Source organism: Anthonomus grandis, chromosome 6 (genome assembly GCF_022605725.1).
Source record: "Anthonomus grandis grandis chromosome 6, icAntGran1.3, whole genome shotgun sequence".
Taxonomy (NCBI): domain Eukaryota; kingdom Metazoa; phylum Arthropoda; class Insecta; order Coleoptera; family Curculionidae; genus Anthonomus; species Anthonomus grandis.
In genome coordinates this window covers 9,184,126-9,200,369 of record NC_065551.1, presented here as the reverse complement: position 1 = coordinate 9,200,369, position 16,244 = coordinate 9,184,126, and the positions used below count along the sequence as shown (strand labels likewise).

Genomic DNA, 16,244 nt, shown 5'->3' with positions numbered 1-16,244 from the left:
ATTTATAGTCCTTAATCTTGTTCCTTTAGGGAACTGTTTATTTCATAATTCTGGTGCAGGATGCCCGAGATTTTGATGGATAGATAATGAAACTTAGCAAGGTGAGTGTGTCACATTTTGAACGCCATTCATTTTTATCGACAGTGAATACAATGGCAACCGTTGTTTTAGGGTTTTACTTTTCCGTTTTCCTCTTTATTCTTCTTCAATCGTTGATGGCTGCAGGATTTTGATTTCCCCGAGAAATTGCTGTAAGCTGTGGAGCTGGAGCCAGAGTTAGAGCTAGTATTAGAGATTCCCAGTCCAGATAGCTAAGCTACAAATGGCATACATTCACAGCCTCGATTTTGAAGGCTAGCCGTTTATTTCTTGGAGGAATATACAGGCCAGTTTATTCCATTTATTTAAATATTACTAACCATAGATTTGTCTCATTTATTTAAATTTTTATTAATATACCTTTTATTTCAATTTAACCTTACAAATATTTAATTAATGTCATAATTTAATATGTCAATTTCTTATCTATAATATGAGTTATTTTTTGTTCAGTATTTTTCAGTACCCTTTTTGGTAATTAAGTAGTTATAACACCGTTAAGGCTGATATGCCTTAGGTAAAAAGGTTCATGAACTTTCCCCTGCGTAATACAAATATTTACTAAAAACTTTAATAATTGCAATTTATTTTTCAAGTGCTGAAATCTACCTAGTAGCTTAATCATAATTTAAATGTTACTTTTGACAAACCTATTTTATTTAATCATATCAAAATTATTCATATTTTAATTCATAATGAATTATTAACATTTAACAGATTAGAACATGAGGTGTATACATATCTTTGATGTAAATATAATTTGGTTGTATTGTTAAGATATTTTTTTTGCCTCTTTAAATCTACTTTATCCAGGGTCATTTAATTGTTAATTGAAACCTATATACCAAATCTTTTTTCTTAGTTTTCTTTCATTCATAAAAAAAAAACTAAGTGGCGCCCTCTTATTTAATAGTTATAGTCAAGATTATATTTTTTAATAGCCAGTCATAAGTGAACCTTCGAACAATCCCAAGCCTCCAATAATTCTGAGCTACCGTCTGCAAACTCTTGGCAAAATAGTAACACTGTAAAGTTAACGCCACAATAGATGTGGAACTACTTTTTCCAGGTTATAAGGTAGTAGAACTATGAAGTATTTCCTATTCTTAACTGATTTACTATGGACGATGTTAATACTAAAAGATCTGAAATCAAAGTGTTCTTCAAGTATCTTCCATTATTTCATGATGTAAGTTTTCTAATTTATTTTGCCAAAAGAAGGAAATTATATTTTTATGGGATTTATCTAAGAGTTGGTTATTTGATATTTCTATTTTGGATTAATCTAGTAAAGATGTCGTCTTGTAAAGTTTTGTAAATTTATTATATTCTTGGACCATATACTCTTCGGTTTCTTCGAAATCATCTGTAGCAGGGAGACAGGGCTTTTCTTCTTCTGCTTTTCTTCTTTAGATGTATTTTTATTATATGCAAAAACCTTTATTTTGGATTGCATCGAGGCACATTGTTTAAAATAATTAATTCTTATTCTGGAGAGTGCATCGGCATTCCTATTTATTTTTCCGGGTTTGTGTTCGATATGGTATGTGTATTCCTCAAGTTTTAGACGCCATCTAGCTAATCTGCTCTATCTTTGATAGAAAATAGCCAAGTTAGAGGTCGATGATCAGTTATTAAAGTGAAGTTCTTTAAGACGTTCAAGATGTTCGTGAATGGTGGGAGAATAGATAATAATGTCGTCCATGTAGACTAGAGAACGTTCATTTTGGATGCCCAAAAGGATGTTGTCCAAGACACGTTGGAATGTGGACGGGGCATTTTTCAAGCCGAATGGCATACGACTGAATTCGTAATGGCGATTGTCTACTGAGAAAGCCGTTTTGGGAATATCTTTTGGATCTATCTCGATCTGATGTAAACCAGAAGCAAGGTCGAGAGTGGAGAAATATTGGCATTTTCCCAATTGATCCAATAGGTCAGATATGTTCGGTAAAGGGTATTTGTCATCTACGGTGAATTCGTTTAATTTCCTGTAATCGATGACGACACGCCATTTTTGTTTTCCTGACGCATCCAATTTCTTAGGTACAACCCAAACAGGTGAAGACCAGGGTGATGTAGAATGTCATATGATGCCTTGGTCTAACGTTTTTCCTACTTGTGTTTTCACTTCTTCTTTGTGGATTTGTGGGTTCCTTTAAGATTTGGTAAAGATTGGTCTGGTGTTATTGGTTTCGATTACATGTTTAACTTCGTTGGTAAATGTTAAGGTGTCTCCTTCGAGATAGAAAATAACTTCAAATTCCAAGCAAATTTCTATTATAGCTTCTTCTTCTTCCGGGTTAAGATGTTGAGTTCTTAATTGATCTTTTATAATATGCCTTCTGTCTATTGGTTCGGGTATTACATTGTCTTGTGCATTGAGGCTCATGACTGGATTCGATAAATCTAAAGTTTCTACGGTTAAATCGGAGAAATCTATTGTCTTAGGAATTGCATTTGCATTGATAAGTGTTGTTAAAAATTCACCTTTTTCATTGACGTGTATTAGGGCATTAGAAAGCCTAACTTTTTCTTTTTCTTGTCCTAACAAGATAGCATCGGTATTGGAAAGATGACATTTTAATTTAAAAATTTTTTCGGTGCGTGCGTCAATTGAAATAATGTTTGAAGAGGGTTGAGCTTCGGAGGGAAGGGTGTTGGAAGTTGCTTTGTGCAAGGGTATTGTTTTAAAATTTGTAAAAAGTTGTTTTGTATTTAAATCAATTGTGCATTGATCATGTTCTAGAAAATCAAGGCCTAAAATTTCATCGAATTCAATGTCCAGGTTAAAAATGAAAACTTTATGCGGGTCTTTTGCATTAAAAGGAGGAACTAGAGTAGATTCGGTAATTTGCAATTTTTCGTTGGTTATGCCTTGTATGGTAATATTTTCTTTAAATCTATGGGCGAATTGTGTTGCAATATGTTCTTTGAAAATCGATATGCCTGCTTCCGTGTCTTAAAAGTTTAAGTATTATTATATAAATTAAAAGTTTAAAGGTATTGGAAGCATCTTTAATGTAATATAAATTTGACATACATATAACATAAAATTGACGGTAAGAAGTGGATTTAGAGAAAGTTTTGTTCGGGGAAGTTCAGATGTGGGTTCAAGTCGTCTAGGTTCAATGTTTGAATAGTATTCTGGATGTATAATAGCTTATTGTCTTCCGGAGGGTGGTTTTGATCTGAAAGTGCCCGAAAATTTTGGTAGTCGCTTTCAGGTATTACGGTGTTTTGACTAATTTCCTCGTTTTGGTTATTATAAGAATGATAATTTTGATCCTCTTCTAAGTGGGATTCTTGATTATTTTCATATTCGTTGGAGTCTCGTATATCAGAATTAGTAGAATTAGTTAGAATTAGTAGAATATGATGGGTACAATGTTGATTGTTGTTTACATAGTTTGGATTTTTCTGAATAACGGAAGAACGGAAGGGGTATTGAGTTGAGGTCGATTATAATGAGTCTGCATTGGTGGAAAGCGTTCAGCTTGTGGCTGATGTATATTTGGTATTTGTTGCATACTCTGGTGATGAATATTATTATTATTATAAGAATAATTAGATCGCTGTATTTGAGAAATGCGACAGGTCATTGGTATAGTGTCCTATACGGCCAGAATTTGAACATTTAGGTGGTTGAAGTAAAGGTCTTCTAATAGTTTGTTATTGAGGTTTTGGAAGTATGACCGTTCTAGGGGAGGGTTTGTGAGTTTCAACATAAGAGAGTTGCAGTTCTCTACGAATTCTCGATTGAGCATCTAAAAGATCTCTTGGATTTCCTGCACTAATGATTTGGCCTAATCTAGGTTCCAAGAAGGGTATTTAGAGCCATAGTATCTATTAAATTGCTTTGATTAAGTTTTTGATCAGCACTTAGTAAAGATTTTTGTATGGAAGCATGCATTTTTGAGTTTAGAATTTCTAAGCGATTGATAAATGTAAGAAGGGATTCATTTGGGAGTTGCCTTAGTCGTTGCAGGTCTTAAATAAGAGACGATAAATCTCTAGAATCTCCAAAATGAAGATTAAGAAGTTGCTTTATTTCTGCATACGATTGGGGATTTCTTGAATTTATTAGTTGGGCAGCTTTGCCTTTAAGTTTATTTTTTTTAAATAGAGTAAGTAAAGTTTTTTAAATATTTATAGCCATATTATTTGCGCAATCGCACGAACTAATAAAGGTGTTTAAGGAGATTTGATCACCTTTATACTCAGGGATAATTGAAAATATCTCCGAAAGTCTATAGGGTTCAATTTCTGTTTCTTCGTTATCTATTTTAGCGGTTGTTGCCATACGAGTTTTTTTCGGTGGCATTTTAGTAAATAGATTTTATTATATTTAAATATTAAAATTATTAAACTTAAAGATATATAAAATATTCAAATAAAAATGCGTTACCTATATCAGATTATCGAACAAATGGTATCATCAAATCGCTTATATATAAAAGAAGACGGGATGATTCGATTACTTACATTAAAGCCAGATGCAAGGAGTTATCTTGTTCTCTAATATTCAGAACAAACAGAGGTTTTCCAACGATGTTCCACTGCCTGTGCCAATGAGTGAGGACGCCTTGTTTGCTCTCTGGGAGTCCTGAAGATGGTCCGTTGTCCGTTTGAGGGATTGGAATCCGCCGCTAACAGTTAGAATTCTCTTGTTCTGTTGACGTTTTACGGATTCTACCGACTGCGCTTTAAAACTTAATTTCGCTTTTTAAAAAAGGTTTAATAATATAATTATTATTTAATTAAAATAATAATTAAAACTTCAAAATTCAAATGGACATAGATTAAATATACAACTTAAAATTAATCTTACAAAAGTAACTTAAAATTTCTATGTGTACTGTATTTATACAAAATAGTACAGCGGTGTCAGCGGTTCCCATGGTAGGAGCATCGGGCTTAGAGAATGGTAGAGCTGCGTCAGCGGTTCCCATGGTAAAGGAATCAGGCCACCGGTTTGCTAATCGACGGAAATGGTGTTGTTGTCAATTCCTAGAACTGCTGACTCTGGTTCATTGCGAAATAACACACGTGTGTGGTTTTGTATTTCAACATATAACATAAAGGTATACAATATACATACTTTGTAAAAAGTTCAGTAATTACTGAAATTAGGCAGTTATGACTTGAAAATCTCTTAATGACAGACGGCCTAGTATTTTTTAAATGGTTAGCTATTTAACAAAGCCGAATTATATGGGATGTAGAACTCAATTCTGCCACTCGTACTTCCTTCTAATTTTGGCAACGCATAAACCAAAGTTAGAATATTACGGCTTTTTGGACAAAATTACTTTAAAATACACATTCTCCCATTGTTCATATATTCACTTGATGGCACACGTTTTATACGTTTGCGATATGATAGCTAGAAAAGACACAGGTGGAAAGAATTCTTTTAAATCCCAATTACACTAGCGATGTACAACCTGCTTTGCAAGTTGCCTAGTACAAGATACTTTAGAATTTTATAGACTACCATATTAGAAGCATGTTTAGGCAACATACAGGTTGGGGAAATTGAATGTTTCCGGTGGTGTTTTGGGCGACCGTATCAAAGGGTAATTTTTTATTGATGGTGCTGCTTGAGTTGCTGTAAAACCAAGTTCTTCTTGCCATTCAAATTCTCGGAGTGCAGTCGGTCTATTTTCGGCAAAATGACTGTCCTGCTCATAATGCGGTTATGGTAAAAGAATTTTTATGGTAAATCTTTTTTATCTTAAGGAGAATATTAGCAAGCACGCATTAACTAGGCTAATAAATTTAGAGGAGTTACGACAGAAAATTGTTAAATGTGCCAATTCCATTTTCCCAGAAATTCTTTTGGATATATGAAACAGATTTTATAATAGGTTAACTTATTATTTAGCTAAAGAAAAAGCTCTGTTTGAGCCTTTTATTTGGAGAATTAATTTTTTTTAAATTTATTTTTAAGAATTTTTCTCTCTTTTGTATAATATTTAAATTTTTCTTCTTTTTTCAAAGCAAAATATTTATTTTGTAATCCACAGCATAGTAAATATTTTAAGATTACGGTTATTTGTGAATTGTACTTTGATGTACAGGGTGGTGCGATTTTGACTGTTTTAACAGAAAACTCGTATTTTTCGAACAGATTGAAAAAAATTGATTTAGATGTCATAGCTCAAATTTTCTAAAAAAAAAAATATAAAATTATCAAAATTTTACTATGTCAAACTGTTTGGCCGCTAGGGGGCGTTTCTTGAATTTGGTCGATTTCTGTAATTAGCCATAACTTTTTTTCTATTAAAGATTGACTTCTGAAAAATTTTTAGTGATAAATATTTTTATGTTATATATTTTTATACAGGGTGTGGATATTTCATCATAAAGTTGATATTCCCAAAAATTTTTTTTTATGGAACACATATTATTTTTTTATAAATTCTTAAAGCCCTTGAAGTCCTCTTTTAAAAAATATATAACACCATATATCATATTTTAACTGTTTCCGATATTACATTGTCATTTTTCCATTTTCCAAGTCTTTTAATTTTTATAGAAGTAGGCCATGGAAAAATTTACTTCACTTAGATTATAAACTTAATATTTTTTGACATATTATAAAAAAATAAAGCAATTAACAATAATTTCAAGGCATATTTACAGAGTTATAATTAATATATAATAATATTATATAAGAATTATCAGATATAAATAATTATAAACTAATATTACAAACTAGAACCATTTTTTTCAAAGTAGGAGTTCAAACTGAACGCCTCCTTCTTGTATACATATTAAACACCTTTTTCTAACTGATTTATAAGCATTTATAAGCTCAGGAGGTCTAATAGCAGGAAAAGCTTGCCTAGTTGCTACTTGCAACTCTTCCCGTGTTTCGATAGTTCTTCCCTTAAAAACTAAATCCTTCAATCTCCCCCATAAAAAAAATTTAACGGCGTTAGGTCGCAAGACCTAGCAGGCCACAATATAGGTCCCCTACTACCAATCCAATGATCCCGAAATTCCTGATTTAAAAAATCAGTCGTAATTCGTGCGTTGTGCGAAGGACAACCGTCTTGCTGATAATACGTGTTTCGAACTCTCGCTAATGGTAAATTTTCCAAAAACGGTGCAACATATGTTTGTAAAATATTAAATAATCTTGGGCAGTCAAAATTTCAATAAAAAAATGAAGACCCAAAGATCTACCTCGAAAAATTCCAACCCAAATATTGAAGCCCAGCCGTCCCTGTCTGTTCGCCCGTACTACAACATGTGGGTTTTCTGTAGTCCAGTAATAGGAATTATACCTATTATATATTCCTGAAGTGTCTATTCGGCTTTTATCTTTCCAAATAATGTTATTATGGAAGTTCTCGTCCAATCTGCACTTATTGACATACCAATCACAAAATGCAATTCTTCTCTGAAAGTCGCCATCTTGAAGGTGATGAACTTTCCTAACCCTGTAGGGTTTAAATTTGTGCTTTTTAAGCGTTTTTATAACTCTGGTTTTCTTAACACCTATTTCCTCTGCTACTGCTCGATGAGACTTGTTAGGATGATCTAAACCCTCACCTATTATATTAAGTTCCTGAATTTCAGCTTTAACATCAACAGCATAAGTGTTGGGCCTTGGCTTTTTAAAACTTCCGTGCTTCACAAGATTTAATTTTAACACTGGAAATATTCTTTTATCTGGTTGACGACGTTCAGGAAAGGTATTTAAATATAATTCATTGGCTGCCTCGGAATTTTCATTAGACAGAAAATAGCACTTTAACATGTCAACTTTTTCTAAATTTTCATATATTTTTTCTACACATACATTAGCTCTAAATACAGCAAATTCAAATATGTTACTGACAGGAGAAATAAACAATTTTCTATCGGGCTGTCACATATGACATATGCTGTTTTTTACCAAAGCCTACTTCTATAAAAATTAAAAGACTTGGAAAATGGAAAAATGACAACGTAATATCGGAAATATCGGAAACAGCTAAAATGAGATATATGGTGTTATATATTTTTGAAAAGAGGATTTCAAGAGCTTTAAGAATTTATAAAAAAATAATATGTGGTTCATAAGAAAAAAAATTTTTTTTTTTGAAATATCAACTTTATGAAACACCCTGTATAAAAATATATAACATAAAATTATTTATTATTAAAAAGTACTTGAGAAAGTGTCTTTAGAAGTCAATTATCTTTAATAGCAAAAAAGTTATGGCTAATTACCGAAATCGACCAAATTCAAGAAACGCCCCCTAGCGGCCAAACAGTTTGACATAGTAAAATTTTGATAAATTTAATTTTTTTTTTACAAAATTTGAGCTCATGACATATAAGTCAATTTTTTTCCATCTGTTCGAAAAATACGAGTTTTCTGTTAAAACAGTCGAAATCGCACCACCCTGTATATAAAGACCAAGAAAAATGTTTTAAATATGCCTGAATTTTAGCGTAATATTTTGCAAAATTTTATTGCTTTTATAATTTTATAGTTCTACAGTTACCCTATCAAAGTCAATATCGATTGACAATTTCGTTAGCTTACTAATGTCGTACTTTCATATTTTGCCAAATGATCAACTCCACAATCTGTATTATTAAAAATAGTAATTAATGAGTAAAACATATAAGACTTATTTTTGAATTAAATTTTAATTGTTATTATTTAACTTACCAACAATTGTACAATTTTTAAGTACTGTATTTAAAGTGATGTTTAAGTTAAAAATATTGAATTTAAGTTTTCATAAAATATAAAATTCAAATTAAACTATACTGTGTAACTAAATTGTTTATTGAGTCATCGTAAATGATGAGATATTCTTATTTTTTTTTCAGACTTATCTCTGGAGATATTTATTCTTATATTTATCTTAAGCCAGCTTATTTTAAATCTGATATTGTGAGAAATTTAAAGATATATTTTATTTTAGGAATGCAACATTTGGTAATTTTAGAACCCGAACCCTGGGGGTTACCACTTAATGAAACTTTATTACCTGAGCACTTAAAGAAAAATGGTTATACAACACGAGCTATTGGTAAATGGCATTTAGGATTTTATAAAAAAGAATACACACCAACTTATAGAGGGTTTGATAGCCACTATGGTTATTGGCAAGGCTACCAAGATTATTATGAACATACCGTACATGCAACGGTAGTTACTTTTTACAAAAACTATTAAGGAACGTTTTATTAATTTTGAACATTTTAGTATTCTGAAGAAATGGGTTATGATTTTCGTAATAATATGACTGTTGACTATAGTGTTAAAGGTAAATATACAACCACCCTTTTAACTGAAGAAGCCGTCAAGACAATTCGCGAACATAATACAGACGACCCAATGTTTATGTATTTGGCACACTTAGCACCACATGCAGGTAATGACTGGTATCCTCTTCAGGCCCCTGATGATGAAATAGCAAAATTTGCTCATATACAAGATCCGGAAAGACGAATTTATGCTGGTAAGTAAGCAACTTAAAAACTTGGATTTAACAAAATATTTTCAAGATTCCATATTTTCTTCAGCTGATACAATTCGTAAACTATTTTATTTATGATTTTTTTAAATTACATTTTCATGCAATATTAAAAGCATGTTAGCTTTGTCACCAAAAAAACAATCATGCATTATCCTGAAATTTTTGCAACTTCAACCTTGATTAGTCGAGCCTAGAGGCCATTATGAAAGATTTGTAAATATTTTAAAGAGCCTGCATCTGGAGTTTGAAAACATTTAAAATATTTTAACTTTTTTTCTTTTCAATATACAATTAACTCTGAAGCAATAAAAAAAATTAGAATATTCCGGATAACGGGGTTGTTGGGGATAAGTCAGGAAGTATTAAAAAATAAGAGTGGTACTTGCCGTCATGTTTCTGTTTATTACCTTCTTTAGGATATACTTGTTTAGAAAAAATACGTGCAAGTATTATTTTTACTGCTTATTAATCTTTATATATTCTACTTTTAAGCCTAATTTTATTTTAAGCAGTTTTTTGTATAGTTTTTTTACAGCGCGGTTGTAAAATTTTTTTCTCTGTTTGGCTCTATGCCTGATAGTTTCAGCCGATTGTCACTCATAAATTTAGCGTTTATTTCTTACAGCAAATTATAAAAAGATCGTCGTGACTATTTTCTTACGTCAATAATTTTTTTAAATATTATTTTATGTAAAGTACATTATTATATTATACCTTTCTATCATAATGGATACTAATGATGATGTTGTCTTGATTAAACAAATGTTTTGGTGGATCTACAAAATGCTTTTTTTTTAAATTTTGGAATTGCTCGCCTGTAAAACTAATTTCAATCTAGTTCAATATTTGGAAAGCAATTACAAGGTATATAGTAATTAAGAACTTGTGAGGTATAGATTGGAATAAAACGCCAAGCGATACCGATATCCTGTAGGAAGATACCCAAACCTCGTGACAATGTGGTAACGTACCAACCAAATTAATTCCACAATGTTCCACGGTTGGTGGTTTCGTGATGGATTAGTCCCAGTGATACAGCAGAAGCTGTAATGACTTGTACTTGTAACATAGGCGATCACCCAATGGCTCGCATCATTCCCGGTCTAAAATATTTCCTAAATATTCGGACAATCTTGACAATGCCAGTGACCTGCTACAGAAGAACATGATTGTCTCTGAGTTACCTTCATAGTCTCGGTTCTTTTACGTTAGAGGTGCTGTAATGAACTTGGTAATAGGACAGAAGAAGTTTGCTAAATAAGAAGGGAACTTTTGCTGGGGAAAAAGTGTATTCGCGTGACATTTTTCCGATCCTTTTATATCTAGAAATCAAAATAATCTGGCAGGTCCGCGATAGTTTTCTCTAAAATGTCCAGCTTCCCCACATCTCCAGCACCGATGGGCATACGTCTTTTGCTATACGATTGAGTGGGTGGGAATTTGACTAAAGAATGTATAAAGTATTAATTTTAATATTCCTTGACAGCATCTGATTATATATCGAAATGTTTGGATTCATATTGGCTACTGACTGGTTACACGACTGCTTATGCTGGGTTCGTTAAACTAGGGTCTATCCATATTTCTGCCAGCAAATCTTCTGAAGTGGCGGTATTCTGGGAGCAACTCTCGGCAAGTTTCTCTTATTATAACCATTAAACTTCCCGATAAGTGGTAAGAGTTTCATGGCTTCGAATCAGCGTCTGCAGATCGGTAATATATTGATGGCTTGGGTCTTCACGATATGTGTGATTTCAATCTCCAGATCGGCGGCATAGTTGACTGGGAATTCTAGAGGTCTTTCAGAAAATTTGCCTAAGTCACGTATGCTGCCCATGTGCACGGTTTTTTCGGTACTATAATAATAATTTTGGCAAATATGGAAGCAATTGGTCAATCGAAGATCCTTGAGATACAAATATTTCTCGTAATCTGTCTATTAGTGAGAGGGTTTGTGCATGTGTACTTCAAAGTATGGATTCTACTTCTGAATGAATCTTAAGTAGTGGCATCCAGCCTTAGAAAGGGCTTGCTGGATGTATGACTATGGATAGGGTAGGGGACCAGGAGTCAAAGATGCAGTGACCGATGATAGTGATACGGAGGTTGGTGGTTATACGGTCAGAGACGTCAAAGCTTATAACCTTATAGTTAATCGTATTTAATGATGGGAGGAACAAAACTTTTTGGTGCTACGAGGAGCATACACAATAATAAGATATTTCTTAATTTTTTTGTGCGTGTTATATTTATCAAAAAATATGTAGTTTATTTGAGAAAATATATATAATGAAATTACTGGTTCATAAAAGAAAATAAAAAAATACTTTTAAGGTTACAATGAATAGTAAAATAGAATAAACTTAACGGATCTACTTTTTTCCATAAGTAATTTGTATCTTGGCTCCCTCATAAAATATATATGTTATATCAAAAATTATTATTCTTTTAACTTAAATGACTTCCTAGTAATTTTTAAGTTTATATAAATATATTATATAAATAGTATTGTATTTATAATATAATATGTTAAAAATTTATCCTATTTCTAGCTATGGTTTCTATGTTGGACAAAAGTGTCGGATCAGTAGTGGCCGCTTTAAGGGAAAAACATATGCTGGAAAACTCAATTGTAATTTTTATGTCTGACAACGGAGCTGCTCCAGAAGGTGTTCATGCAAACCATGGATCCAACTATCCATTTAGAGGGGTAATACTTCATTGCTATTATTATTTTACATGGGTCATAAAAAAGATACATTTATATAAATTTGAATAGAAATCTGATACACTAAATATTTTTTTACAATTTTTTTTGAAAGTATATTTTTAAATATTGAAAAATTAAAAACGTAGTCAAATCACTAGTTAATTATTTAATACATGCAAATGGAATATAGGAATGGACAATTTTAAATGTTTCAAGACTGAAGACTGAACAGTAAAAAAAAATATTTTATTTTATTTTTAATTTAATCCTAATTCTGAACCAGTTTAGTGCTATTTCTATTACTTCAATTACTAATTATAGTTAGCTATAAAGTGAAAAACGTGAAATAACCTTTTTAATTTATAAGAAGTTGTTTAATAAAAAGGTTAAATAATATTTTCTTTAGTTCACCTATTTCTTTTCAGTAAAACGAATCACGCAAAAATTATACAAGTTGTGAATTTTAAGTGGAATTCCTGTATATGTATATCTTAATTGAATATAATATCCTAATTATTAATACATACATAGATAAATAGATACATATAGCATACATAAAATATCTCAAGAAATTTACAAGGAATGTAAAAAAATATATAATATAAAAAGGGTCTCATTAAAAATAATAATGTCATCTCAATTTTCAGCATAAATTGAAGTTCTAGAACTGTTGGATGACCTTAAAATTTTGGAAAATTTTTAAATATTTATTATGTCTATTATTTTAGATGAAAGCTTCTGCTTGGGAAGGTGCTATGAGAAATATCGCTGCAGTCTGGAGCCCTTTGATTAAGAAACCAAAACGAGTATCTAATAATTTAATGCATATTTCAGACTGGTTGCCTACACTATTTTCTGCTGCAGGTAAGAAGTACTTAAAAATTCAATATCTGTTTTGATAAGTATTTTATATACTATATACACTATTTTAAAAAATAACATTTTATATCTTTGAAACAATAAAAATTAGACTTAGCTCATGGTTACCTAATCTTCATATTATTTTATTTTATTGCGAAGACCATTGTACAGGCACAGCTCCAACTTAATAATATTCATGAAGTCAATAAATTATAATACAAAAAATGAAAGAAAATAAATACCGACAAACTTTTCTATCATAATAGAAATTTATATTCATATAAGTAGGTAGTTATTTTTATTACGAGTTTTACTAAGCGATATAAACAAATAATCCAATTTAAGATAGTTGCACAAATCGCAAATATCTTTTAAGTGGAGAATTTTTTGTAAAGTTAAGGCGCGTATTAGGAAGGTAAAACATAAAATGTAGATAAGTTGCTTTTCATAAAAAGACAAACAACTTAAAATTCTAGATCTATATTGTGACTTAAAAATGTGTGTATAATATGATTTGAAAAAAGTTGCTTCGTTTATTTTCCAAATATGACTGATTGAAAATAGTTCTTCTCAAGATAAATGCCTTTATATTTTACATATTTTATAATATAATATAACGTCAAATTCTTCGTAGCTTTCCAATTCGATAAATATCTAAAATATTATAATCCTAAGTTACGGAAACCATTAACATGTAAAAATATATTATAATTACATTTAATATCTTATGTGGCATGTTATTATCAACAGCCGGTTATTTTTGAAAAATCCAAAAAAAATTGATTGGATTATAAGCATTGCACTTACATAAAATTATTATTAAATATTCATAAATATAGCTTTAGCTGATATTTCGTACTACCGAGACAGACGTCAATGAAATCAATATTCTAATAGATAATCTTTGTATTGAAATGTTTTGAGTAAAACAAGAAACCATTAATTAGCTAGTCAGTAATATATGACAATAAAAATAGTAATATTTTAAAACATTGTATTTAGATGTTTAATTCTGAAATAGACATATTTTAAACGCCAACAGAAGATTTCAAAAAACCACTATTGAAGTCTATCGACCTTTATAACCAAAGTACAGAGTGGTTTAGCAAAATGCATTTTTTTAATTCACCTATTATTAAAAAACCTACTCTGAATAATAAAAAATTCAAAAGTTTTCTTTTTAAATGAATTAGGAAAAAATTTAACTATCGAAATAATAAAACGGGGTAAAATAAGAAAGTTCTGCAGTTATCGTTTTTTTGTTAAGATAAAAATAACAGTTTCAAATGTAGGTAAATGTTTGTATAATTATCTAATAACCTAATTGGCCAAAAAATACAGCTTCTTTTAGGATCATACTTTGAAATATATTGGAAAAAAGTATGTAGTATATTGTGTATTAAGTTTTGAAAAAGGTTCTATACACACGGTTGTGCCGATTTTAAACAACCGTTGCACACTATACTTCTATGTCTGCATATTAGAAAATAACAAACGTCCTTTGTAAATTTACTTAAATTTCCAACAAAATTATTTAATGACAACAGACATAATTAACAAGTATAGTCTCTTCGCTCAAATACGTTTGGACCTCTAGGTCCTGTCAGTGATAGGCCTTAGAGGATTTCTTAAAAAAAATCACAAATTATCAGGTATACTTAAGTCTGGTCAGTCGGGGGGGCCAACGTTTAAATGCCAAGGAAAGAGAGGACCAGTTGTTGGGGTATCATGCTTCAAAGAACCATAATGTGTTATATAGTCGCGTTGTGTGTCAATATAATGTGTTAAATGTCAAATATCTGTCAAAATTTTATAATTGTATTCTTAATAAACTCCAAATACCAAATTTCAACCCAATCGGATCAATGGCAAAAGAGCTACGGTATCACGTGACCTCAAATGTCGAATATCTGTCAAAAGTTATTGTTTGCATCCTAAATAAACTCCAAATATCAAATTTCATCCCAACCGTATCAATAGCGAGAAAACAGTTTATATTTTTGTACATCTAACAATTTAATAATTTTTTACCAAAAAACTTTTGTTTGTAGAGGTTTGCAACCATCTAAAATCGATTTAGATATTTATTATCTATTATGGAAAAATGTTTATCCAAATCCTTTGGGAATTTTGGAATTTAGTGCCTTTTCATTTCTTTAACATATGACTTTTTAATTAATTTTCCCAGACACCTTAGTTTGTATAGGTTTGAGGTCACCATAAGTCGATTTAGGTATTCATTGTTAATATCTGAACAAAAAATTATTAAAATCCGTTAAAAATTTTCGAACCTTATACCTATTGATGAAATAACAGGGAGCACGGACTATAATAAAATCGATCGGACGTTGCTTCGTACACCTGTATATAGGGTGTCTCACGACGAATAGACGCGATCGATATCTCGGAAACAACAGAAAAAATTGGCAACCTGGCACAGTCAATGAGGGCTACACAACTAAAATATTTTGACGGTTGTGACGTTTAGAAAAAGATTTAGTAAAAGCATTTACTTAAAAGCTTTTGAAGAAAAGCACTTACCGCTTTTCTTCACTACGCCCATAGTTTATCATTTTGTTGCTGAAAATAGGGATTGGAGCGTTTTTTGTGGCAAAAAAAGTTATTTTGTAAAGAAATATAAGAAGGAACTGTTTTGTAGCTACCTTAAATAAGCATTTAATACATAGTTTGCGATTGATTCGACCAAACCTTATTGCTAAAATAGCTTTCAACGCTTTATACATAAATTAACCATAGTGACCAAAGGGGGAGAATGTAAACTCAAAGTTAAAGTCTCACAAATCAAGCGTCTATTAAAAGGTTATACGTTTCGCCGTATTAGGGCATCGTCAGACCTAAATAAAATTATCAAAATTAAATAATACGGAGCAGAACGCTAATTAACAGAAAAGACATGCCTATCTAAATACAAAAACCACACACTAACTCACACTGACATAAATAAAAATATTAAATGTAATATGTCTACACCGTGTATTGTGATTAACTAAAATGTGAACTTTAAAACGCCAAATATCCCATCCAGTACATTTTTTACATATTATCTTATAAAGAATCAAAAT

General features: G+C 31.0%; 1 protein-coding gene across 1 annotated transcript in view; it reads left to right on the top strand.

Moving 5' to 3' along the window:
- The window catches only part of LOC126737046 (arylsulfatase I-like), an 82,083-nt gene that overhangs the window by 61,773 nt on the left and 4,066 nt on the right, over window positions 1-16,244 (top strand). The window contains exons 3-6 of the mRNA XM_050441732.1: window positions 9,033-9,259; window positions 9,317-9,572; window positions 12,143-12,300; window positions 13,029-13,164. Of these exons, the coding sequence (XP_050297689.1) occupies window positions 9,033-9,259; window positions 9,317-9,572; window positions 12,143-12,300; window positions 13,029-13,164 (777 nt within the window). The remainder of the gene's footprint in view (window positions 1-9,032; window positions 9,260-9,316; window positions 9,573-12,142; window positions 12,301-13,028; window positions 13,165-16,244) is intronic.